Source organism: Anser anser (genome assembly GCF_964211835.1).
Source record: "Anser anser genome assembly, chromosome: 7".
Classification (NCBI taxonomy): Eukaryota; Metazoa; Chordata; class Aves; order Anseriformes; family Anatidae; genus Anser; species Anser anser.
This window is the reverse complement of record NC_139727.1, coordinates 9,184,072-9,208,999: the sequence shown is the minus strand read 5'-3', so window position 1 is coordinate 9,208,999 and position 24,928 is coordinate 9,184,072. Positions and strand designations below refer to the sequence as shown.

Sequence of the window (24,928 nt, the reverse complement as noted above, 5' to 3'; positions counted from 1 at the left end):
CCCATGGCATAAATCTGTAGATACTTTTCTAATGAACAAGAAGGTCCAGCATACACTCAGTAAGGCTCTTGATATAGTCTAACCCTCTTTCCATTGCAGAACCAATACAATACTGGACATTATGGCACATCTGCTGAAGAACTTGTATCATGTATGAAGAACACAGTATCATATTGCAGCTGCTTATATACTACTCCTAACCATGTTGCATCCCTTTGGCCAACTCAGTGCTTAAAGAATGCTTTTCTCAGTTGTCTACATCATCTTTGAATTATTATTTACAGTATTTACTCTTCTACAAAATTTGTGAGGAGATATTTTTGATTCCATTTAGATCATGAAAACTTGTCATGTCTTTAATAGTTAGGTGTCACTGATCACATTTTTTTAAAGGAAAAAACTTTGACAAAAAAAAAACTTTGTCAGTATTCGCATAGGTAAGTTTCTCAACAGCAACTGCAGTATGAGGGTTGCAATATTTTTTCAAGACTATGTCTTTTTCATTACCAGTTTCAGACGTATTGTCTAAAATGTTTTCTAATATCTACTGTAACTCTTGCTGCAACCAAGTGTATAATCTGTGAACTCTAGTGGACTTGTTAAAGAGAAGCTATTTTGCATAAAGACTGTAATGAGCCTAGTTTGGTCAGTGATGCACAGAGACACCTTTCACTGAATTTTCTGGAAGCTGATGATGAGAGCCCTTGGTCCAGCCAGATTTGCTGTACACAGCAGTGTAAAGCAAACTAATAAAGATTGCTCTTTTCCTTCTGGAGTTTTTTATGATTTATTCTAAAATAAAAGTCAGACGCCAAAACCAACAGCCCTCTTTTATGTGCAAAGGAGTTTACAATAGAAAAAAAGCAAAGGAAATACTGCAATATACATTTCACAGATGAAAAAGGAGTTACAAAGCAATTAGGTGCTTTACCTAAAGCCAAACAAGAAATACATTGCAATATTAGTGACTAAAAAATACATCAGAAGCCTCCAGAAGCCAGAATGCTATCACTCCTGCTAGAATGCATGAATCTTTCTGGTACTGTAATGAGTCTCTATCGATGATATACACACTGTTGCAAAATGCCAACCACTAAGGAAAAGGAAAAAGTACTTACCTTGTTGCAGCAAGGTCCATTATTCCCTCTTCTGACAAGACTGAAGAGAACAGTTTTCTCTTGTCCCAGGGTACTACAACTGCTGTTCTGCACCACAAAAGTACTCCTCTTATTTCTGGCCTCTTTTGCTATAGAGATAAGAAAAGATCACTGTTGTGGACTGTGAAGATTTGGCTTTGTTTTGCTCTCATTTTCACATGAATTGGGAGTTCATGTCTTCGCAGGCACAATTTTTCAGTCCTCCCCGAAACACTACAAAAGACTCACAAGAATCCCACAAGAGGAGCTGTAATATTTTCCAGCTACAACCTTGTCATGAGTGCTGTACCCAGCATTGGACTAAATGTGAGAAGTTCGTTCACTCCTACAGACTACTGGCAATGAAAATAATACCTAAATTCTCCTTTAGGTAATGCATTAAAGACCTAGAGATAAAATAAAGTAGATTAAGAAATGGAGTCCTTGTTCACCTTTATATATCCTTTATTGTATCAACTGCAGGTAAGCTAGAAAGAAAGCAATGCTCTTACAAGTTCTTCTCACTCTTTCCTATGCACCATTTAACTTTTACAGACAAATAAACTTGTAAAACACAAAACAATGCAAAGTTAACTTGATCAAGTGTTTTATTTGCCTTCATTAAACAGACAGTGTTTAAAGAGGGATCCTACTGAGGTGGAAAATGATTTTGATATCACCAGAATATGTATGTCTGAACACCCAGGTAGGATTCCATTTTGAAGTTTTACAGAATATCACTACCATGAATACACAGTAAAGATATATTAGAACAGACAGCAAATGCCCTTTTCAGTGGAAAATGCAATGATAATTAATTCATATAAGCCAAAGAATGCAGCATAATTCATCTCATCAACAGCCTATTGATAAACATAATGCAAGACTTGAAGTGCCATAATGCACTGTAAAATAGAAATGAAAATAAAGATCAGATTTGGAATTATGTAAGAGTTACTGTAACAGGTTAGTATAGAAGCCAGATGCATGTATCTGTTGTCAAGGACACGCAAATTTATGTATCCTTAACTATTCAATATGGTTCTGTTCTATTAAGAACAGAAAAATGAACTGTGTCAACACACAGACAAGCATGGGAAGGTACATAACAAAGCTATGACAGGATGAAAATTTCTAAAGCATTCATATTTGTCTTTTAAGTTATGAATCAACATTTTCAAACCAATTTTTTCCATCTGTCCATGACTGAAAACTGACCAAAAGCCTCAACACGTACTGCAAATATTTGTTTTCTACTGCATAGTGTGAGTGCCCCCACGATCCACCTTTGACAAATGGCTTGGACAACAACAGAGGCAGAAATGCAAGTGTAAACAGCAGGACCGAACAAAATGACACAAAACTTCCTGGGAGGACATTTGCCACAGATTGTTCATGCAAAAGAGGACCAACAGCAAGATTAAATAACAAGTGAGAGATTACAAAAAACTTCTGAAACAAAGAAAGCCTGAAAAGAATTGTAAAAGCATGACTGTTTGTAAGAGAGAGGAGGCCCTGAAGTTGATGCAGAGGTAGTCAAACCCCAGTTTGTTGCTGTCACAAGGTGTCCCACAAGCAGCACATCCACTGTGACGGCCTGACAGGGGCACCTGTCTTTGCATACACTGTGAGCCAGGAGAGGGTGACCCCCCCTAGTACCAAGCAAGGAGCCACACCCAGGGTGGGTGTACAAGACTCAGGGTCGGGTGGAGGGGTCTAAGCCTGTGTCTGGGGGCTGAGGGTATTAAAACTTCTGTGGTTAGTTCTACAGGAGCATTTAGAAATGTGTGGGCATTTGATAATCTTTTGCAAGTGTCTATAGAGTTGTGGCTTCTCTGATATCGATCCTGAATGTATAGTTCACTAATTGCCTGTTAATTACATGTCGTTAATTACTCAATACAGTGCTTCCATCCTGATTTAGTTAAAACTACGTGATCTGAGCAGCGGTTCTTTGTGACACATAGTATCACATATATCAAGACTTTTTTTTTTTTTCTCCCTATCATTTCAGCTGGACAAAGTCTATATACATAAACTCCTAACAATCCAAATATATATCCACACATATATACATATATACCTACTTTGTCAATTTTCAGCTGGTGATAGGGGCATTTTTTGTGTGCATAATATCCCACACTTCATAGGAAGACTTTCGAACCTGAGAAGCAGCAATTCCAGAATTCCACCTGCTGCAGTCATATAACTACCTTTTTTTACAATTTTACAAGTTCTTTTTTTTTTTAACCTTTTACAATTTCATCAAAATTATTTAGCTACTCCTCAGAACACTTCCAGGGAAAGTTAAATATCATTAGTACCTCTGTGTGCAGTGAGGAATTCACAGAAGTTAAGAGAAGAATACTCCAGGTTCCTGCAAGTGGGGCCTAATTCTGCAGGCAAATGATTTCATCTTTCTGTTGAAAATCTGCCCCTGTTTAACCTTACGGACTTCTGTGAACTAATTTAACTTTCTTGATTTCACCACCACTGACAAAGGCACAGGGATACTTGATTACCCACAGCACAAAAGTAAGTACACCTCAGTTGCCTTCTTTAATGCATACCTGCCAATCAATCTGGTTCCCACATTTGGTGACTGGGTCAATTAGTTACAGAACTTCTTAAAACTAGTCAGGAGAGATGAGTGATGGGAATTATGTACTAATTTCTAGCTTTTTAAAACATTAGGGTCTCTGATTCATGGGGATGATCAACAGGGATGGCTTGCATTGAGGTGGCAGTCCTGCTTCAGCTGTCTACAGCAAATCCTCTGGGAAAACTCAGCTGCCTGCATGGCATCTACTGAATAACCACAAATTATGGCCTGATGTATTACAGAAAACCAAAGGGCAGTTTTTGGTTTACCTCAATACGCTGTGCTCTGAACCTGTGATACTTCAGCTTTTGCTTGCTGTTGGTCTAACCTCACAGCTCAGTGCATTCTGATTCTGGGAATGAGACTGAACAGTGGGGTAGGAGCTCCTACATTCATCCTACATTATGTGACTTGTTCTTGAGACAGTTTAAGCACCTGAAAATTCCAAATATACCTAGAGCTGAATCTTTTAAAATTGTCACATTTAAATGAAACTTACATAAGGGGGGAAAAAAAATCAGAAAAGGTCAGCTGTAATTTGTATTTCATTGGATAAAGTGAATACAAAACATATTTCTCACCTCGACACCAGTTCTCCACAACAATTCATACCTTCTTATTTTATGACTACAATGTGTGCAAAAAAAGCCAAAAACTATCATTATTACTTGTTTTCTTTGGATTATTCATTCACTGTTCCCCCTAACATCTTATGTAAACCTTTGTTTTTATACACAACATTTCCTGAACTGATAATTATTTTAGTTACAGTTACATAGTACATTTAACAGAAGCAAATAAAATAATATATTTTAAAAGTTGTGAATTATATTCTATATGTCAAGTTGCCAGTTACAAGTGCTTTCTGTACTGCATCTCTTGACACTGTTCTCATGATACTAAGGTGGGGTATCGTGTAGAATTCGAATTCCCAGCACATTGGCAAAGCCTACTGCTGAATACTGCCATTACAATACAACATTTCACATTTGATTACCAAACTCTAGAAGATAGAAAAAGCATCATCTATGATTTCAAGTCTTAAAAATAAAAGATTTTATAAACTTAGTGTGTTCTTAATGAAGTATATCTCACACTGCTGAAACTTTCACACGGTTGGCAGAGATGAGGGCCAGAACAGATCACATGGTTGTCATTCATGCCTACGTCCGTTAAACAGTCGGAGAGTTCTGGAAACCCACATACGGCATGTGCTAATTATTCAGTATCACAGCTACTAGTAGGGTCTGGTTTACTTTGACATCATTCTAACAGGATGCTAGAGCACACTTGAGAGCCTTTTGAGGTCTCCAGGGGGCTTACAGCATGCTGGAAAGACCTACAAGGTCACCAGGGAACCTTAAGGCACACCAGAGGGGACCTGAGAGCATTCCAGGAGGTGCCAGACTACACTGGGAGGCCCTGGGAGCCTCTAGGGCAGTCTTCGAGGCTTCTAGTGCTCTCTAGAGTGCAGCGGGGCTTCTTGGGTGTTCTAGGACATCCAAGAGGGGAGTGGACATCCCTGTGAGGCCTCTAGTGTGTCCTAGGTTGTGCTGGATAGTCCAGCGAGACATCCAGGAGGCAGCAGATTACAATAATTAATCCATGGGAAGCCTCTAGAGCAACTGAGTGTGCTCTGGAGCGCCCTGGGAGTCCTCCAGAGTGCCCAAGGGGGCTTCTAGGTGGTGGTAGAGCACACTGGGGAGCACTTAGAGGTCTCCAGTGGGCGTTAGAAAACACCAGGGGGCTCTGGGAGAGTTCTAGCTGGTGCTAGAGTATACTGGGAGGCCCTGGAAGATTCTAGGGTCCACTGGGCGGCCTCTAGTGCTCTTAAGAGTGCACTGGGGTCCCTGGGAGGTCTTTAGGGAATTCCACAGCTGATGGAGTATAGTCGGCCTTGGGGAAGTGATATAATGCAATAGGAGGCCCTAGGTGGCTTCCAGAGAATAGAATACACTGGGAGGCTTAGGAGGCCTCCAGGTAGCACTAGAGGACACCATGGGCGGTAGGACACCTGCTGGTTATTGTAGAGAGAGTACTGGAGAGTCCAGAGAGGCATGCAAGGGGCACTAGAGTCCACTAGGAGGCCCTGCAAGGCCTCCAGATGTGAGAAGGTGACCAAAGGAAGTTGAGGGCTACCAAAAGGCTTCTGTTGTGAGCACTATTTAATAGGAGTGGGGTGGGTGTTGGGTTAGGGTCATAATTTTTTACTTGCTGTTATATACGTAATAATTATGGCAATGAAAGCCAATATATAATATCTAACAGCACCCTAACCGGCACACACGTTGCCACCTAATAAGAGAGTCATAGTTACTATACCGTACAGATTTTTACACGTATATTATATTAACTTAATGTTATACTGTCCCTTCCCTTCTGCAGATTCCAGTTAAACAGGATTTTTACAAGGTTACTGAAAGTAATGGAATGTTTCCACAGAACGCAAAAGACAGCTATAAGCGTATGAGAGATGCTGCTAACAATTCAAGGTGGTATTCATCCCATGACATTGCATTTGGCAGATGATCTATGACTATAGGGATCCTTTGCCCCTACTTATAGCTCACTCCAACTTTCCCCCTTTCTTCCTACTCTGCAAATGAAGCACCGCAGAGTGCTGCTTCATCATCCTGACACTTTCCACCAGCTCACTGCATTGTCAGCCACGGCTACCCAAATTTGAAATATGCTTCTGCTGTTTTTGGGCTCTATCAATACACACCAAGGTAAAGGGGAAGGGAGGAATAAAATTTTGTCACAAATAGGTAAATATATTGATTGTTTAAACATAAATTCCATTTGTAAAAACTCACTTTCACCCTTTCCTAAAGGATTACCATCAAATACTGTGGATTTCTTTTTTATTCCATTCTTCCTGACCTGGAGATCATTATGGTTTGTAAGTAAAAACCACAGTCCCCTGAGAATTTCCACTGTACATCCGTCTCATTGCAGCTACAAATATTCATTCAGAAATTATTTTAGTGGCTTTCCTCCTCCACATGAACATTTCCTTCTCACATAATGTGTTTCTCATATAAACTGTAGCTGATTTAAGAAATAATTTGATTTAGTCTGGGACAACAAACAATAAATTATTTGATCATAGTAGAATTTTAAGAAGAGAAGTGTGAAGTTTTTGTTATTTTCTACATATCTTTCACAGTGAATCCAAAACAAAACACTTTTCTTACCAATACCTGTACCACTTGAAACCATATATCACATTACAGGTGCAGGAAGCAAGGCCTAAGTTAATCATTTCAGGCACCCTGCTCCAGTGATCAAAGCTCTTTATTAATTTATAAAATACAAAAAGGAGGAAAAAAAAAATAGCGCTAGGAGGCAGGACCAGGTAGCTTGCAACACTGCTAGTAATGTGCTGCCATCTTTTTTCCTGTAATGGATTAGCTTCTTAGTATGTAATAACTGTATCAACAGTATGTAATAATCAACCTAAAGTAAACAGCTGGATTAATCTCATATTCTATCCTATGAGTTCACAGGATTTTCACACACTACCCAAGATGATGCATGAACCTACATCTCTTGGCACACTCTTGTTTAAGTTGATATTTACACCAAACTTTGTGTAGATGTGGGTAACCAATGAGATCTGTGGTTAGTCTGCAGCTCTGGAGACTGACTGACTTCACTGGTTTACTGTGTTTGTTCTGTTTAACTGCCTTTACTTTCCTTAACCAGCTGGTGCTGGCCTTATTTTTGCAGTTCCCAGATCTCTTTTGCCACTGTGAGACAAGTAATGTGCATTATTATACAACTTAACTGAATTCACTAAAAGATGAAACGAGAGCTTCTGTTAGTGTTCATTAAGCTTCTAATATCTTGTGGGAGCAATACATTACTTATCTCTGACTGGGTTCTTGACTTTCTCTGCTGACTCTCCGTGGTAGCTGTAATGTGATTTCTGTGTGAGCTGCATTGTGTTTTCCTTTCTAATCAGATTTCAATTTTATTATTTGAATTTCTTGCCAAATATATAGAAGGAAAAAAAAATAATGCCATGGTTAATAAATTCATCTTGTGGTAATAATGCATGCTTCCTGTTTGCTACAGAGGTATTTTTCAGTGTCACAGCAATATCCTACCCCAAGTCCTCAGTCTGTTGGGTTGCCTTCATGCAAGTGTATACAGCATATAGTAAAAGTGTCTTTTTCTTTTTCTTTAACAAAAATCTCTAGGTCTCAAAGCTTAAGTTGGCAATAGTCAATATATTCATTTTATTTACAACTTCTCTTTCTAATTGTCCAAGGATGTATTATGGATGAGAAACAGAGATCAGTTTTTTTTAATAATAGTTCATAACTAAAAAAAATTCATTTAAGTATACAGGTAAAGTATCCAAATTCCAAAATCTATGACTACCATTAAAAATGACTGTAAATATCCTAAACATAGAGATGCCATAAACTATGCACTCATTTTTGCATTGCATACTGCTTTTTTTCCTTGAAATTTCCTCTTGCTGATGGTGCTGAACACCCCAATTCTCTCCAGCACCTTAAGGCCTGAGGCAGTCATCTGAAAATGAAACAGCAACACAGCAGAACCAATCATCTTACGAACTAACTTGGAGAATATGACATTTTATATTGCCGTTCTGCCCTCTTGTCATCTCTTTTCTGATACCAAGAGTCATCTTCTCATCTAGCATTCCATTTCCTCTTATGCTCTGTAGTTAAGACCTTTCATTTAAGCTCTGGAGGAAGACTGAGTAATGTATACTGTGATTAAATTGCACATATACACCAGGCAGGGAACAGAACAAATGTAATTCTAGGCCAACATTTCTGGAGAGGTTCCAGCCAAAGACAGCAATCATTCCTCTGATACAACTCTTCCCTAAAAGCTCACTTGAATTAATGCTCAAATGGATGATTAAATTCTTTTGTTACTTCTTTCTACAAAATACATCTTCTACTCAGCACAGAGTATTACAAAAATTAAGAACATCACAGCTTGTACTCCCCAAACTCAACATTTTCCCAAACACATACAGATAAATGAAAGGCTATACACAGCGGCAACATCTAACTTGCTCTCATCATTGCCCTGCAGAATGGAGTTTCCAAAGGGATATACAGAGATATGAAAAATCTATGCATGTGTCATACCATGGCTTAAAAACTGGGCTAGCTCTGGTGCTGCAGTGGTAAAGGACATGATAAAGAGACATAGTTGATAGGTTTTTAATAGGGTTCAAAAATAAAGTTTGTGTCCTGCATCAGGCAAGAAAGAGAATAAAGTTGGATATACATTGTTATTCTGATTGAGCATTCTTTGTTAATTAGCATTGAAATTAAATTGCATCTTCAAAGCATGAAACAATTAAGTGGTAAATTTCATGAGCACTGTGAAAAAAAAAAAATCACTCTGATGGGAAAGCCAGCAGAGAGAAAATTCTATTTTCATTGGGTTCTTTTTACTGTTTACTGCTAAAAATAAGATGGCTTTGGCTAAGGAAACCTTAAAGAGTTGTTTTTACTCTGCATAAATAGCAAAGTTGTAATTTTTCTACAGAAAAAAAAATCACAACACTGCTAGATATGTATAGGCAAAAATTGCATTACATTTGATAGTCACGCACAGCTCCAAATCTGTCATCTTAAAGCATATTTATTCCTTCTTTTAAAATTGGTATCTATGTAGAAATGAACCTGTTTCTGAATAGCAGAAAAATTAAACTCTTTTACTGCTTACAAGTTTCACTGATCTGATTAGAATATCAGGAGAAAAGAAGGTTGGTATTGGTGTTTGTTGAATCGCAACGTCCTTTCACTGTCCTTATCCCACCCTGCAGCTCTGTGAACTTTGCATAATGAAAAATTATGTCAAAGTGTTTAACCCTTTGTCACACTTGTGAACCCTATGGTGTTTTCACCCTGTGTGGGAAATGACTAGAAATGTGATAACATATTTTGGGCCTCAGTGGGCTTCAAGGAAATGTTTGAAATCAAACAGGTACCTTGGAGTTGATTGGGATGAAGATTTGTTCATTGTTTAAAGCCTTCAACACATCAATTTACAAACAGATATCACTCTAGAACTCGCTCACGATCTCTTCATTATACATGTTCCTTTGGTGATTTGGCTGCTGTATATTTCACTAATATATTCAGTGACATAATTCATGTGCAAATGAGATGCCCTTTTCAATTACAGTTCTGGAAAAAAGCGTTTTCTAGCCAATTTTTTGACAGTACTTGGGGAAGAGTGGGAATGGAAAGAATGAGTTCTTGAAAAACTAAAAGTTTTTTGGGGGAGGGGTTTTGGTTTAATTTTGTTGGCTCATTTAATTTTGGCTTGCTAGGTTTATACTCTTCCTCCATATTATACTCCTTCAGTAACAATTGTTTGAGTGTTTTTGTAATTAACTGCCATACTGTTTATAGCTGTATGGGCAAAACTTTACTGTGATTAAATCCGAATTAATTAATTTCACACAAATACTAGCAGAGTGGAATTTGCTTGGGGAAAAAATAAAAAAAAAGGCAAATCTACATTCCCTCATCTGTCTCAAATAGAAAATTCATAACCTCTCCCAGAGAAAGGGTTTTAAACAGGCTAACTGAAATGCAAGGACTTAAACTATCAGGTTTCTTTATGGTTTAATTAGAACAATGGATGCTGTAACTGTATGACAGGATGATGTTGATTACTTTGGCAGCTTTATACCATGAACCAAGGGAGGTTTCAAAGTAATCGTCTGTAACATCTCATCCACAAATGGATGAGAAGTCATGATGAACACCCCTTTCAAACTGGAAATGGTCAGATGGCCAGAAAAAAAAAAAATGGACGGCCTCAGCCAGAGAGAAGCATTAGGGCCTCCAGTTCCTTTTCTCCTGGGGCAGGGATCACAGCCCTCACTCCCAGGATGGTGCCACAGCACACTTCTGCTTTGTTAGCATGGCAGAGTTAGAGTGCAGCTGTGGGTTGCCTCAGCTTTCACATTTATACCACCTTCTGCACAGATTTTTCTGTCTCCTAAGGAAAAGATTAATCTGGATTACTGGTTACGACAATAACACAGTAGAAGTCTGAACTGCCAGAAGCTGCCATCAGCAGAACAGGATCCCTTCCTGAAACCAGGACCAGGAAGCAGATTATGGTGTACAGAGCAGGTTCAGGCTGGAAGGCAACCACCATGGTCTACATGCAAGTTTTCAGGAGCAAAATCTTGTAATGGCTTAGTTCTGGAAAGGACTGACTTAAAGGTATTCCCTTTGTAATTTGCACTGGGTAAGAAGTATTATTGTCACCACCTTTCCAAGTGCCTGAATGGGTAAGTGGACAAGACTTCATTTTGCAGCAAGAGCTATTACAATGGAATCTGAGTCTGGCATTCTTAAGGCAAGTATCAGAGGACTTGTAAATAGAAGTATACCAATTGTACTTTCTCAATAAGTGAATAATATAAAAAGAATTCTTGCTTTTCACAGATACTGTGCACTATAACACACAATACTTTTTTTTTTATTATTTATTTTTATTTAGGTTCAATGTGGATGTTTTATGTTTACAATGGCACTTTTCTCTGAGGAAGTGACAATTATGACAACTGATGACAATATCATGCTTTATATATTTTATATATAATAAACATGCTTTATAACTATCGTGCTACAACAGTAAAAAAAAATCAGTGCAACCAATAATATCCAAACAAGTGTTACCCTGTAGATTAATCAAAGCTACATTATTTGCTGTTCCTCAACCCAAGCATAGTTTTCCTTGGGTATCAAACCTTTCCCCCTAGCTTCTACAGTCAAGACTCCAGACTTTCCAATATCAAAATAACATAAATGACAGCGGTACTGTTTACGTCACTGATAGCCATATCATGTTAGCTAACAGCTGGTACTCTTAATCTGGTATTGACATGTTTTAAAAAAAGACTTGTTTGAAATTCAGTTTGGCTTATTTGAAAACAGGATTTTGAGAGGAAACGTTTTTAAAGGCCTGACAGAGCAATTGGTAAAATATGAATAAACATAAAACAGAGTTACAAACTTTTTTCCTTCCTGTGAAGCCTTACTAGTGTAGATGTAACTGGAGGAAATACAGGGAGGTATTTCCCTGAAATTGTCATGTAAATCCATACCTGCCACTCACCCCTTATTTAAGGAAATATGCTGATTGTTATGGAAGAAGTGTTCCTTCTAACTAGCTAGGAGCATTTTTATGCTAGGTTAAAACATAATGAAGCAAAGCAAAATAATAAATAAATAAAACCACCTTATGGTAAATTTGAAAGTCACATTTGGGAAACAGAGAAGTCACACCTCAACAAAATCAATCTTAAAGTCATAAGTCAGATTCATTCTATATTCCATCCTTACTGAAGAATTTGATCTATGACATTTTCAGAATGACATCTGAAAAAGACATCAAGAATGTAAGGCACAAAGAGGCTGTGAAAAGGTTACAGACTAATTACACATATAAATATAATTCCTAACCATTTAGCAGGTTGATAACCAGACATTTTCTAGTCAGTGTTTTAGCAAGGAGCACAGTGAATAATTAGGAAACCTTTTGCCTTCTTTGGCCTTGAGTTAAAAAGCCTGGCTTACGGATGTCATCAAATACAACAAGTCATTCATGTCACATGAAATGAACGTTGTATGGCATCTGTTCAGGAACAAAAAGAATTACAGCACAGGCTAAGGTGTTAAAAGTGGGAAATATGCCTGTCCACAACCAGAACTTCAGTGATGCAAAAAAGACTGAAGTATGCAGTTATGCAAGGATAAGGTAAAATTTCTCATGCCTCTCTCAAGACAGCATCTGGATCTTCTAATAGATTAGGTTCTCTGATGTACAGTTTCCAAAACCTTAAAATTGCCACAGTCTTTAGAACAGATAAAAAGCTCTTGATATGACGAAGTTGTGACAGCAAAATTTGCAATCTAACCTAACAACACAAAAAAAAAAAAAAAAAAAAGTAGGATTTTCATGGATGTGAACTGAGTTGTTAGCTGTCCTTACCACAACTGTTCTTCACTGTCTGAAATCCAGTTTTGACATCAGTGAATTCAGTCAGAAACAGGATTTTTTAAAGCAAGTCTCTAAGTTTACTGGGTATCCACTCTACTAACCCTTCACAAGTTAATTGTACAGGAGAAAAAATAAAAGGACAGGTAATCAAAATATAGAATGCAACAGAGTTTCAGGTTCTCTGAAACCTTTCATAGACCAAACAAATGGTAAATTCTGTATGGTGTTACTCTGAGTACAAATATCTGAAAGTGTATGAAAAATGACATATGAATCTAATTTGTTCCATGACAAGAAGAGACAATGAGAAAAAAAAATGGTGGCAGTGTAACAATATTATTGGCATAAATTTAAAATGTTAATTCTGTGTTACTTTTGGAAGATGATAACGCTTTTCTACAGTCATTCCCTGCTCATGGTTGTTTTCCCTGTGACAGCCCCCTGCTGCTGGTGCTCTCTGAGAGCAGGAAGACATCAAGGACTTTACAGACTTCTCATATCCTCTCCCCAGTTGTTTGTGGAAACGTCTTTCCCTCTACTGAGCTAAGGAAACAGATGTGCATTGTGTTGACAACATGAACAGAACATGGTTGTAGAAATGGGCATAATTAATTTCCCTGTTTCCTTCACTGTGTTTCCTACAAAATTCTAAAACAGTATAACCTGTTTGACTCCTGAGTACTGAGTCAGGGCTTCAAAATCTACTAAAAACTCAACAGCTCATTCAACTCTGAGCTTATCACTGTATATGTAAAGGCAGGACTTTCTTTTTCCCTATATTTATGACTTCATATTGGTCTATCTTTGATTTCATCTGCCATTTTAACACTTCAGCATCACACTGCAGGAAAAATGGGTTATCAAACTACTGTCTGGTTGCTCATGATAGTAACGCGTGTCTTTGTGTTGAGTCCAAGACCCAAGCTAACCCCACTAACACGTCTGTCAGCTGGCACTCACAAGGCAGATCCAGCAACCAGTCAAGCACTTACCCTGAATGTAAGTGCCTGAATCAAGCGCTTACAGCAAGTAAGATTTTATCTTAAGTAGGGCAATTGTAAAAATATTAATTAAATTGTAAAGAATAATTGATTTTATAAATTAATTCTTGCTCCCATGCTTACACAAAAGTTAAGACTTGATTCTAGCTGATGATTTGAAGTGCTTCTTGCTCCTCTACTTTCCTACCATTAAACTTGAAAAATGAATAAAATAAAAATCAGTAATGGTTTTGTACTGCTCTGTGTTTTTTTGCCACTGAGGAATATGTGAGATAGCGTAACTCAGTAAGAAGCTTTATCTGATTTCTCTGATGGTAAAAATAATGGTTTCAAGGTAGGGAAGATATTTCCAAGTAAACTGTGGCACAGAAAAAAATGCAAACTATCTTCTCTGCTCTCCCAGCAGGTGATGTAATCATTGATTTCTTCCTTCAGTGTAAAAACATTTTAAATCATGTGAGGCCAGGATTTTATCTGGTTGAATGAAATTAGTTTTTATTAGTAATAATTAATTTTTAATTAAAATGTATGAATGAAAGATTGAAGTGCAAAAAATGACAGTGCTGAAGAGGTGGGAAGAATGGGGATTCCTTTTCCTCTCCAGCTTTACAACTGTCGAGACAACCCTTTGAATATTTCACAGAGAATTCATTTCTGAAATGCTCAGTACTTTAAATCACAGAGAATCTATGCTTGTTACCTTTTTCGCCTTAGTTTTTGTCCTAGTATATGACTCATGTTATGCTCCTCTGGTTGCTGCTATTACTACCAGACACCGTGCTGAAATACATGTAAGATACAACACTTTAGACCTGGCTAGTTAAAGTTACAGTCATGCACACAGCACTATTCCTTATTTACCAAGGGATTGTTAGCAGGTGTGTAAGCAATGGGAAATCAGGCTTGGGATATTTGTTCATCTCGTATGAAACATTTTCATTTTTCCTGTCGTGGTTATTTATTTTATATGATTAAAGCCTTTAGTCCTAATGCTCTGGTGCTCATCTTTCAATATGGGTAAAAGTGTGTCACTGAAAGGCGGATTAGAAAATTTTATTGAGAATGTTTGGGAAGATTAGAGAATTTCACTTAGAATATTTGCAATAGCTTCATTTTCAGAAGCTAGAAATAATTTACAGTGGTCTAAAAAAATCAGAGGGAAAAGAATTCAATTTGTTATGGGCAAATACTGAAGATCTGTATGTGTAAGTATATGTGTGCATATACGTATGTGTGTTTACACTATGAACATAAATTAGCAACACAAGATCTCCAGATTCATTAAGGACAATAGAAACCTCTCTTTCCTCATGAGACTGAAATGGTTTCTGTTCACTCAGAACAGTCTGACAGAAGGTAGAAAGCCACTTAGCAGTGTTATAAATCGAGTTGGTTATTAGTCAAGCAGTTTCACAGCAATTCAAATGCACTAATTTCATTCTCCCCTCCCCTACACCCCGATGCTCTCATTCCAGCACTCCATGAGCACAGCCACTCACACCCACCTCTAAACTCACATCTATTTCACACCCTCTCCTCCCCAGCAAAGCAAGTAACAGCATGCTCCGCTTCCCCAGTCACCCAGGAGTGCCACTGCAAACACTTCACACCAACAAAATCACGTGGGCAGAAGCTCCACAATGTGCTGTGAAGAAAAGTAATCTGTAAACCCCTGAGATAATTTCTATTAATGAGTGAGATGCTTAATACTGAATGGGAATTAACAATAAACTACGCACAGAACCAGTTATTAAGGAGAAAGTACCCAGAAGATACAATAGATTAATTCAGTTGCCAAGTAAGGATATCTTAGCAAGTAACTTGAAATTAACCCATTGTTGTTTGTAAGAAGTCAGTCTACAGCAGTAAAAATGGTTAGATTTTTTTGGCTAATCACAAAGGGATATTCTTAGGAAGCTGAGGTGGGATAGAAAGTAAGCTTAAAATCTGGATTAATAGCCTGAAAAAAAAAAAAAAAAAAAAGCTAAACTCATAGGAACAATAGACCAATAATAATAATAACATAACAATAATAAACTCTACCATGTAAAAAAAAAAAAAAAAGAAAATCCCCAATCAGAAGAAAAATCTGAATGCCAGAAGGTTTCCCATGGCCACATCACTGCTTATTGAAATTAGTGCACCTCCAAAGAACATGAGATGAAAAAAAAATATGTTGGCAAGAATAACTTTCTCAAAAGTCATCACCAGTGACAGGTTAAAGAAAATGCTCTTTTTCCACTGTTCCTTCCCCAACCAAACAAGCACTCACATGAACACTCAGGCACTAAGAATGCAAGTATTCAAATCTAGGCCAGTTCTGGGCCAGTAAATTTCTGACATTTCTTGTCTGACAGACATCCATAGCACAGAGCACTGGAATTTTCTCAAACGTTAATTACGAGTTTTTAAGATTCTCCCAAAGTTTCATTTTTTGCACATTGTTTCTCACACACACAAGTCTTTCTTTCCATCCTCAACAAAGTAAAATTATTTCTTAGCTTTCTGAAGCTATGACAGAACAGACTGAACTGCTGTTTGATTCCCTACAAATCCTGCATACAGACTCAGCGTTTGAGAGGAAACTGAGAAACAAACACTGACAGTAATGGTCTGCCTCATTGTTCTTGAGGGAATATAGGTTATAGACCTAATGCAATATGACTTTACATAGTGTCTGCTGCGCTCAGCATGTTAGCAAGAGGTGCCTGGTTAGGTCCGTTCATTTCTTGGCCTCATGCATGGCAGTGTGCCATATCCCCTGTCTAAGTCTTGCACTGCTACATTTGTTTTCCTGAAAGTACCAGAGGTCTTTGAAGCATATCATTCCAAGAAAACATCAATTAAAAAAAAAAAAAAGTTATTTTTCAAGGTGGTGGAAAAAATCTTTAAAATGCTACAGGCTTTACAAAAATGATATTAATAATAAGGAAATAGAAAAGAAATATACATTTAATTATGTGTTCAAAAATATTTCAAATGTTTGGGTCTAGTATGATTTACCTAGAGGAATAGTGGCAGCTCTGTAGATACACCATGCAATAGCTGTCACGGGGAAATAAAGAGGTGACGTATTGTTCATCAAACCCTTATCAAAGGCACATTATATAGACTACACTCTGGCTCCAGGGAAGTTAATATAGCAATTTGTGTTCCTGAAGCTAGAAAACATAAAGCTGAGTGAGGTTCCTTACTGTTTTTCTTTTATGTATTATGATTTTTTTTCTTCACTGTTACAGGATAGTAATTGATGCATTAGCAACATATGATCAAATAATTTCACAGCTATCTGGTATAAATAAATATTTTCTTCTAATTTTAGCACAGGAATTAAAAACAGATGTATTTACTTGCATGAAAATTTAATTGCAATTTCATACAGATATAGTCTGTGTCTTTCTCAGAAATTGAGAAAATCCCTAGATGACACTTTTTAATGACGTATAGGTGGACATTCATGATTTGTGACAGGTCAGCATATAATTGCAGTGGAACTGTGCATGGTATTTAATTGAACACCTAAAGAGTTGGTTATTCTTGAAATGACTAAAATGATTCCATAAAGAGGAAGGGCCTGATCTTCTAGTACTTAAGTATCTGAACCTGATTAATACCAGTAAAGATCAGACAACATCAAGACAGGTGAAAACATATCCCTAATTCTTGAAATGTTACTGTCAGGATCTTTGCATGTTCCTTCACCTTGCATTTTTTACATTTTTTCCCCAGCCTGTCCTAGCCCGAACTCCTGACTTTTCAGTTGCTTGGATTAAAAGTAAAAAGCAGTGGTAAATGAGAGTGAGCTTTTAGGCTGCCCTCACTCATTGAAACAGCTTAAGGATTCCTGAACCTTAAATAATGTTTGCTTCAGATCTTTATACCATTTATCCCAATGGCTCTATTTGCAAATATTACTGCTATTTAGACTGAGTAGGATGGGAGGTTGTGACATATTACTTTTTACTAGTGATATCACCTTCTTTTCCACACAATTAATCTATAAGTAATTAACTTGAGTCATCACCCCATTTAGAGACTGGTCTTGCTGAGTTTCCATTCCTACTGACTCCACTCAGAAAAGGAATGAACCCTAAAAGCATGTCCTTTCTTGCTGCAATAAAAAGGGCAAAAATGTTTGGAAAGAGACATTAAAGTTTGACAGTATTAGACATTATGTACTTCATTACAAAGCAAAGAGAAGCTGGCAGGTGGTCAATTTGTTATGCATTGGAGTTTGGGCCCCTAAGATAAATTGCAAATGGCACAATGTTTAGGTGTACTGAATTATAGTAAGACACTTTAACATTCTATGATTAGTTAAATGAATTATTTTGACCTTTAAGCAACTGAAGTATGGAAAAAAATAATTCTGTGCCAATCTATATAAATTTAAAAGACAGTGACTGAAAACACAGACAATGGCTAGCAAGTAGCAGCCGGCCTGTCTCATTGATAAGATGAGAATCAATGAATGATGGCAACTCATTCTAGATAAGAAAAACTGTATGGTTTCTTTGCTTCTTCTCTTTCAAATATCCTGGATCAGCAACAACAAATCAAATGGAAACCTTTAAGAAAGAGGTTTCCTGCACATACACTAGGTAATTGTTTTACCTGTGTAAATGATGCTATTAGTAGGTGAATAAAAACCTCAAGAAAAAATGCAAATAGTTAAATATCTAGTAGATAATTTGACTGTCTCCCACCACAGTGATTCTAATGGAGGATAATATTTGTGTATTTCTTATAAATGACTTCAACTGTTGCTCAGCATTGTCTGTTATGAAAACATATTCTGCATTTAACACCTGTGCCAGTAGATTATTAGAACTAAAAAGCCTTTGTGTAATCACTTAAAACCACACATATGTTAGTCCTCCTCTGGATGAAAAAATTGTGTTGAAGTTCCGTGCAATCATTTACTCCAACTCTGAACTGTTCAGACTGAGCCTAGGCCTAGAAGAACTCAGACAGACAAGGTTTTCACCACGAGCAGTTTTCTTCAGACCAGCAAGTTACACAAGGGTAAATGGTTCTCTCCACATATGGAGCAATGGAAATATAGAATCAGCACATGATCACTGGATATGTAGCAATGAACTGAAGAACACATTTTAAGATTTTTTTTATTAGAGTTTACACAAATGAGGTTTATTGAGGTTATGCCTGAATGTGTGCATTATTCATTACATACGCCACTTACAGAAAGCGCCATAGCTTTTACTTGACAAGCTAGTGCAGGAAAGAAATATGAAAGATCATATGGTCTGCAAGGTTGCTAATTTAGAAAACAGAAACTGCCAGAGTATGTTAGACCTTCATCCAGCAGCGTGTGTCCTCCCTAAAAGGACTATAATGGATGTTGGAGTAAAAAAAAATCCATTCTGCAAAACTTATTAATTACACAAATGTGCAAAACAATAATTCTTTCAAGGCTCCTTCCAGCTACTGAATAACACCTGCCTTAAATAACCCTGTAATTGTGTTGCTACATAGAAAAGTCATGCATAAGTAATATGAGTTGTTAAAAGTTCATAATTATGTATTTGCAAACCAGATGATAATGGGTTCAAACAAACTGCTACATTCAACTATGCCAGCTCTCTCTTGTCATAATGGCGTGTGTAGATTGCTTGGCTTTTTAGGTTTAGTGTTAAATCTTTCAAGTCATTTACCTATAAAACGGATTATTTGTTTAGAGTTACACCTGACCAATTCTAAATAGTATATAAAATAATACTAATAACATTTAAGGCCTTAACCACCAGATCCCTCTTTCTAGGTTTCCAAGGAACGAGTTTATTTTTCTATCAGATAAATCAAATCACTGTTGTTGTACTTAAGCACATATATATAAATGGCTATAGGCTGGCACAGAAACATTTATCCTTCTCTCCATTTAGTCTTACAGTAACAGATTCAGGTAATAAATTGGTTTTGAATAAAATATCTAGGCTAATACAATTTGGAAAGATTTAAAAACAGATCTCATAAATCAGTTTTCCAGTAGTGTTTATTTTTGTCACTGTTCCTGATTCTTGTCATGCAGGAAATGTGAGCCTTTGTTACAGCCTTGATTTGTTTTATATAAGAGAAAGTAACTTGTCATTGCATTAAAAGTTGGACTTTTTATTTAAAAAAATCTCTCTAGTTTCCTATCCTATCCTATATTTCACTACCATCTTTAATATAATCTCCATTAACTAAAGTATTAATTTCATACACTTTTGAGGTGAATAGAGTGCTTCTCAGAAAAGTTTAGATTAAACTGCAATGAATGTTTGGAAGGAAACTTGAACATGACACTGAACTTAGCTACCACAGAAATGAGAGACTAAGACAGGGAGAGAAATGGGATGGTCCACTGAGAGCTGGGTGGCAGCTGAAAATGATCTAAAAAGCCAAGCTTGCTGATGACTGATACTGCTGCAACTGACAGTAGCACACTGCAGTTGTAGTCATTCTAAATTCTCACTAACCCTATTGCAGTAGTAGCAGGAGCTTAACAGAAATAGCAGCAAGGCCCAATTCTCAAGGACCAGATATAGTGGTACCATTGCTATTTCATTTCTGAAAGTAATGTGCTACCTCAGGCAGCTGCTTCCTTCCTTATGCCTTAAAATGGTTTCAGGACAGGTAAACCTGTCTTGTGGATGAAAACTGCAAGATGAACAGCTCTAGCGCATGAATTCTTCAGGTATCTCAGGACAGGTGTAACACAGAAAGTGGATGTACAATCTCCCTAAATGTGTTGTGCTTGGAATGTAACAATGGAAAATCTTGGTTCTGTAAGCCTACTTGTTCATAGTCCAGTATGTTGTATAGTCTCAGCTGGTTTGACTAAGTAGTGTTCGCAAAGGTTTATACAGGTACTTCTGCAGAGCATTCTGCGGGGTAATGTGCACCTTCTAGATGGGAGAACAATGATCCTCTTTAGATGTACATATTTGGGGTACAGGTCAATAAAACTTTATGACAAACCCACAAAACACATACATTTTATCCCTGGTCCTTTCTATTTCACACTAGTTATTTCTTGCTGTTGAAGGTTTTGTACCTGTAATATAAAAATACCACACAAAATTACATGATTCAAATCATGAAGCCACCTGGCAAGGCTGTGACAAAAAAAGGAAATCAATGTCAAGGTTCTTATTCCCAGTTAACTGAGTGGACCTCTAGATTACCATAGATTCAACTCTCCAGTATGCCAGACCACTTATACAACAACTACATAAGCACATCTTATCCTGAGGAACTAATATAACAGATTGCATATCTATTAGGAATGTACAAGTTCAAAGTAACATTTCTCAGCAGAATTCAGTCTTACCTATCATGCTTTCTGTTCCTTCTAAATACTTCTGTAAACCATTAGACGTGCACTTTATACATTCCTTCAGTAACATTAAATTTGAAGGCAACTGTCCAAATGAATAACATGCACAACCTAAGGGTATGTAGCCTCCAGGATAAAACTTAATTTTGGCATACCCCTTTTGCATCTGGCTGCATATGAACTGTTTGTAACACTGCTGATTTAAGTCTGTATTAATGTTCTGGCTAGGTTTTTATATCAAAATATGGATGTCATTTTAAAATAGCATTATCCTGAGGTTGTTCCTAAGGGTGCATAATGTACAAAATTAAGAGGTCAATAATTACTTTCAGCAACACCATAGAAGCCTGATCCTCCAGGGCTGTTAGTCTTCAACGTCTGCTTAAATCTGTGCCAAGAGAATACAAAATGTTACAATGGGCATCAGTGAGTAGAGAATCCTGGCTGGGTCATGGACCATGAACTCTTTTCCCAGGTGAGTTACAGATTCTTTGCACGCAGCTACCCAAAGTGAAAGGGAGTGAAGAGGCCTATTGCCTCTGATGAAGCAATTACAGAGTGATCACTATATTTTATTTCTCTTTCCATCAATGTCTGATTAAACCATTTAGCCTTGGAAAGCGGTTGCTGACCACCTTTCTGATTGTGGTGTATAGCTTGGACTCTCACACACCTAGGAAGTCCCACAGGATATAAGGCTACTAATTCTGAAGGATCAAAGGCTGCCTCTGTAATGAAAAAGCAAACACGAGTAATTTTACTGGCTGTCATTCCTGCTAGATTACCTTATGCATTGCTTGAAGCCCTGCATTAGTCTGTTTAGACTGACCTGGCCACTAGTGATTAGATAGTAAATTTACTGTTTGAATAGGATGAGCATCAGAAAATGCCTGACTGCGGAGTTCCAAATTCCAATAAAGTCTGGCATGCTCTGCTGCCCATGAGCATCTCTGAAGTAAAGCACTATAGTGAAGCTTTCACCTTGCATGCTGGTATAGAATTCATAGGACAAACAGGAAAGAAATCATCGTAAGAAGCCCTAGCTATTGTTCAAAATGTTACTGCTGTACTCTTGAAAAGACAACATATTTTGCTGCTTTTCAGTATTCACTTTTTCACTCTCCTTCCCACTCCAGACCCTCACTCTTAGAAGTACTGTCCACTGTGTAGCCTAGGAAACACAGTGCAGGGTGAAAATCTGGTTGGATAACAGGTTCAGTGTCTTCAAGTGAAACAAGATCATAGTAGAAGGCAACCATAGAATACAAAACAGCCTGTTGCAGCAATTACAGAGTACTAAGACTCTCTAAATACAATTTAGGTGATTTATTATGCACTGTTGGTAGTTACTGAAGAAGACACTCATGTAAATTATTTTGTTATGTTAAAATGCTGAAGTGTGTGTTTTTGTTCTTCACATTTTCATATCTGGTGGCTTGAGGATGGCATGGTAGAGTCTGATGACCCTATGCTGTCTTCAGACTGATAAGGGGTGTTCTTCACTGATTGTTGTTGGTTTAGACCTAGAGACCTTGCTTCAATTTCCATGGACAAACAAGCCAGAAAATCAGTAATAATTTCCTCCAAATCTCAACCACCTGCTTTCTTGATTGTTTTTTAACTTTATGCAATTAGACTATTGGCTGAAACAAGAACACCTATGCAAATTCAGTGGTCATTAAGATCAGATGGAAAAGTGTCATTCTCTCAATTACATATAAAAAAGTTAACTATGAGATTAACTGATAGAAATTGTAGAGGTCCTGTGACAGGCACCTACAGTTGTGCACTGCTTAAATTATAGAGCTAAATACAGAAAACCCTAATGAATCTTCTCGCATGTCCCTGTCCCCACCTTTTTCCAAAGTGACGGTACCATATTTCCCTCTGTTCTGTGTCAGTAATTTGGTTAACAAAACATATTGGGTCCTGGTATGGGGGGACAGCAAAATATAACCTCAAAGTTAGCAGACTGCATTTTAGGATTATTTTATTTTCATTCAGGATTCTTGACATCCAAATTCACTAAATCATTCTCCACTGAACAGCCTTTTCCTACCTAACACTTTTATTTTAAAAATAGTCATATGTTGTAATGAATGCCACCTGTTAGTCTTCCCTGGTGGTCAACTAATCAAGCTGACCTCTTTTGTCTCTCTCTACAAATAATAATCTCCAGTACAGGGTTTGGTGGTTTTGTTGTTGTTGTTGTTTTTGTTATTGTTTTTCACTATCATAAGATTTTTATCATTCTTTTGAAGAACAAGAGTACAGGCACTTCACACAGAATTTCAGTATCACTGTTACCTGTGGCAAAAAGAGATCAAAGTCCTTCCCTTCTCACCGATCTCCACTGTAAACAGCCAAGGACTCCCTTAAACCTCTTGCCATAGCTTGATCTTGAAAGCTTGTTTTTGTCTATCTACACTGACATCTAAGTTTGTTGTAAAATCCTTGCTTTTTAGAGAAAATACAACAACTCATACGGAGTTAATACTCACCATCCACACCTAATAAACAGATCAAATAATTTGTCCAAACAGGTGTGCAATAATCCAATGTAGTTTAGGTGATTACTGATCAAAACGGCAGAAGGGGAAGGAGAAGGAAGGGAGGAATGAAGGAAATGCTCTGTCATGAGCCTGCCAAAAGACAGCTTTCCTACTTAGACCTCTGCTTTGACATTTTTTTTCCATACTCTCTGACCAAAACAGAATTTAGTGATTCCTACAAAGAGAACTGAGGACTGGGTTGCACTGGGCAGAAAAGCTGTGCCTGTAAAGAGAGGAACTCAGGTGGGTGAAGGAAACAGCTTTGGTAGCTTATTTCCCTGTAGAAAAAGAAAGTATGGAGTATCATACTGTAACAGCAACCATATTCGCTTGCTATCTTTTTCTGAGAAAACCAAACTAGCATCGCTTGGAGAGAGCAGAGTGTGAGCCTTGATTACTTCTCAGCGACAGTAGTTTAATTAAGAAACAACACAAGCATTTCTTAGCTCAGTATAGCCTGTTGAAATCTTCTGAGAAACAAAATTGGCTTTTTGTATATATGACTCTTGTTTTGTGTTTTTCTGACAAAATAAGAATAGCAAGGTTTCAGTAGTCCTTTATCTGCTTCTAAAAAGTTACCATCACCCCTCTTGCTTACCATCTCCTAAATAAAGGACCATATGTTAGCTCCATTTCATAACCTGTCACATGTTGCTGCTAAAGTTTTGAGAGTTTAAGCCTTAATTTAAGCTCAGGGTGGAATCATGTAATGTTTAAGACCTCAGCTGTTAACTACTATGAACCAGGGGAAGTAGGAGGGAAATAATACTTTATGCATAGTGTTGCTTAGTAACAGTTCAACAACAACAACCAACGTTGGCTGTTGGTAACAGCCAAAATGACTGAAGCAGGAGAGCAACCCAAAAAATAATTTTATTCATTCTCTTTTTCTAAGAGTACTTATTCTAATAACAACTCCTGAAACTTCTTATCCAGCCATACCAATTCTACAGCTGTAGCTAATTAACCAGGTATGTACTTGTCCACTTCTTTTTCAGTAGCGTGGACAGACTGTGCTGTATGTAGGATGCATGTACATCATTTCCACATGATATTACCAGCTGTTTTGCAATCAGGTGTTTTTGCAGCTGTAGCTGTATTAAAATCAACCAAGCATTCTTCATTCAAATCCACAAAGATTCTTCATAGAACATATGATTCAGCTGCTGTCCAAATAAATAAAGCGCCATGCCTGATCCTACAAACTTTTTAGCACTCCTTGTTCTCTAGATGGTTGATGGTACAACAAATAGGGACTGGAGTGAACTCAGTCT

General features: G+C 37.4%; 1 protein-coding gene across 1 annotated transcript in view; it reads right to left on the bottom strand.

Moving 5' to 3' along the window:
- LOC310902391 (uncharacterized protein) overlaps positions 1–24,928 on the bottom strand; it is a 495,211-nt gene that overhangs the window by 438,892 nt on the left and 31,391 nt on the right. The window contains exon 2 of the mRNA XM_083843892.1: positions 1,119–1,246. Coding sequence (XP_083700018.1) covers positions 1,119–1,246 — 128 coding nt within the window. The remainder of the gene's footprint in view (positions 1–1,118; positions 1,247–24,928) is intronic.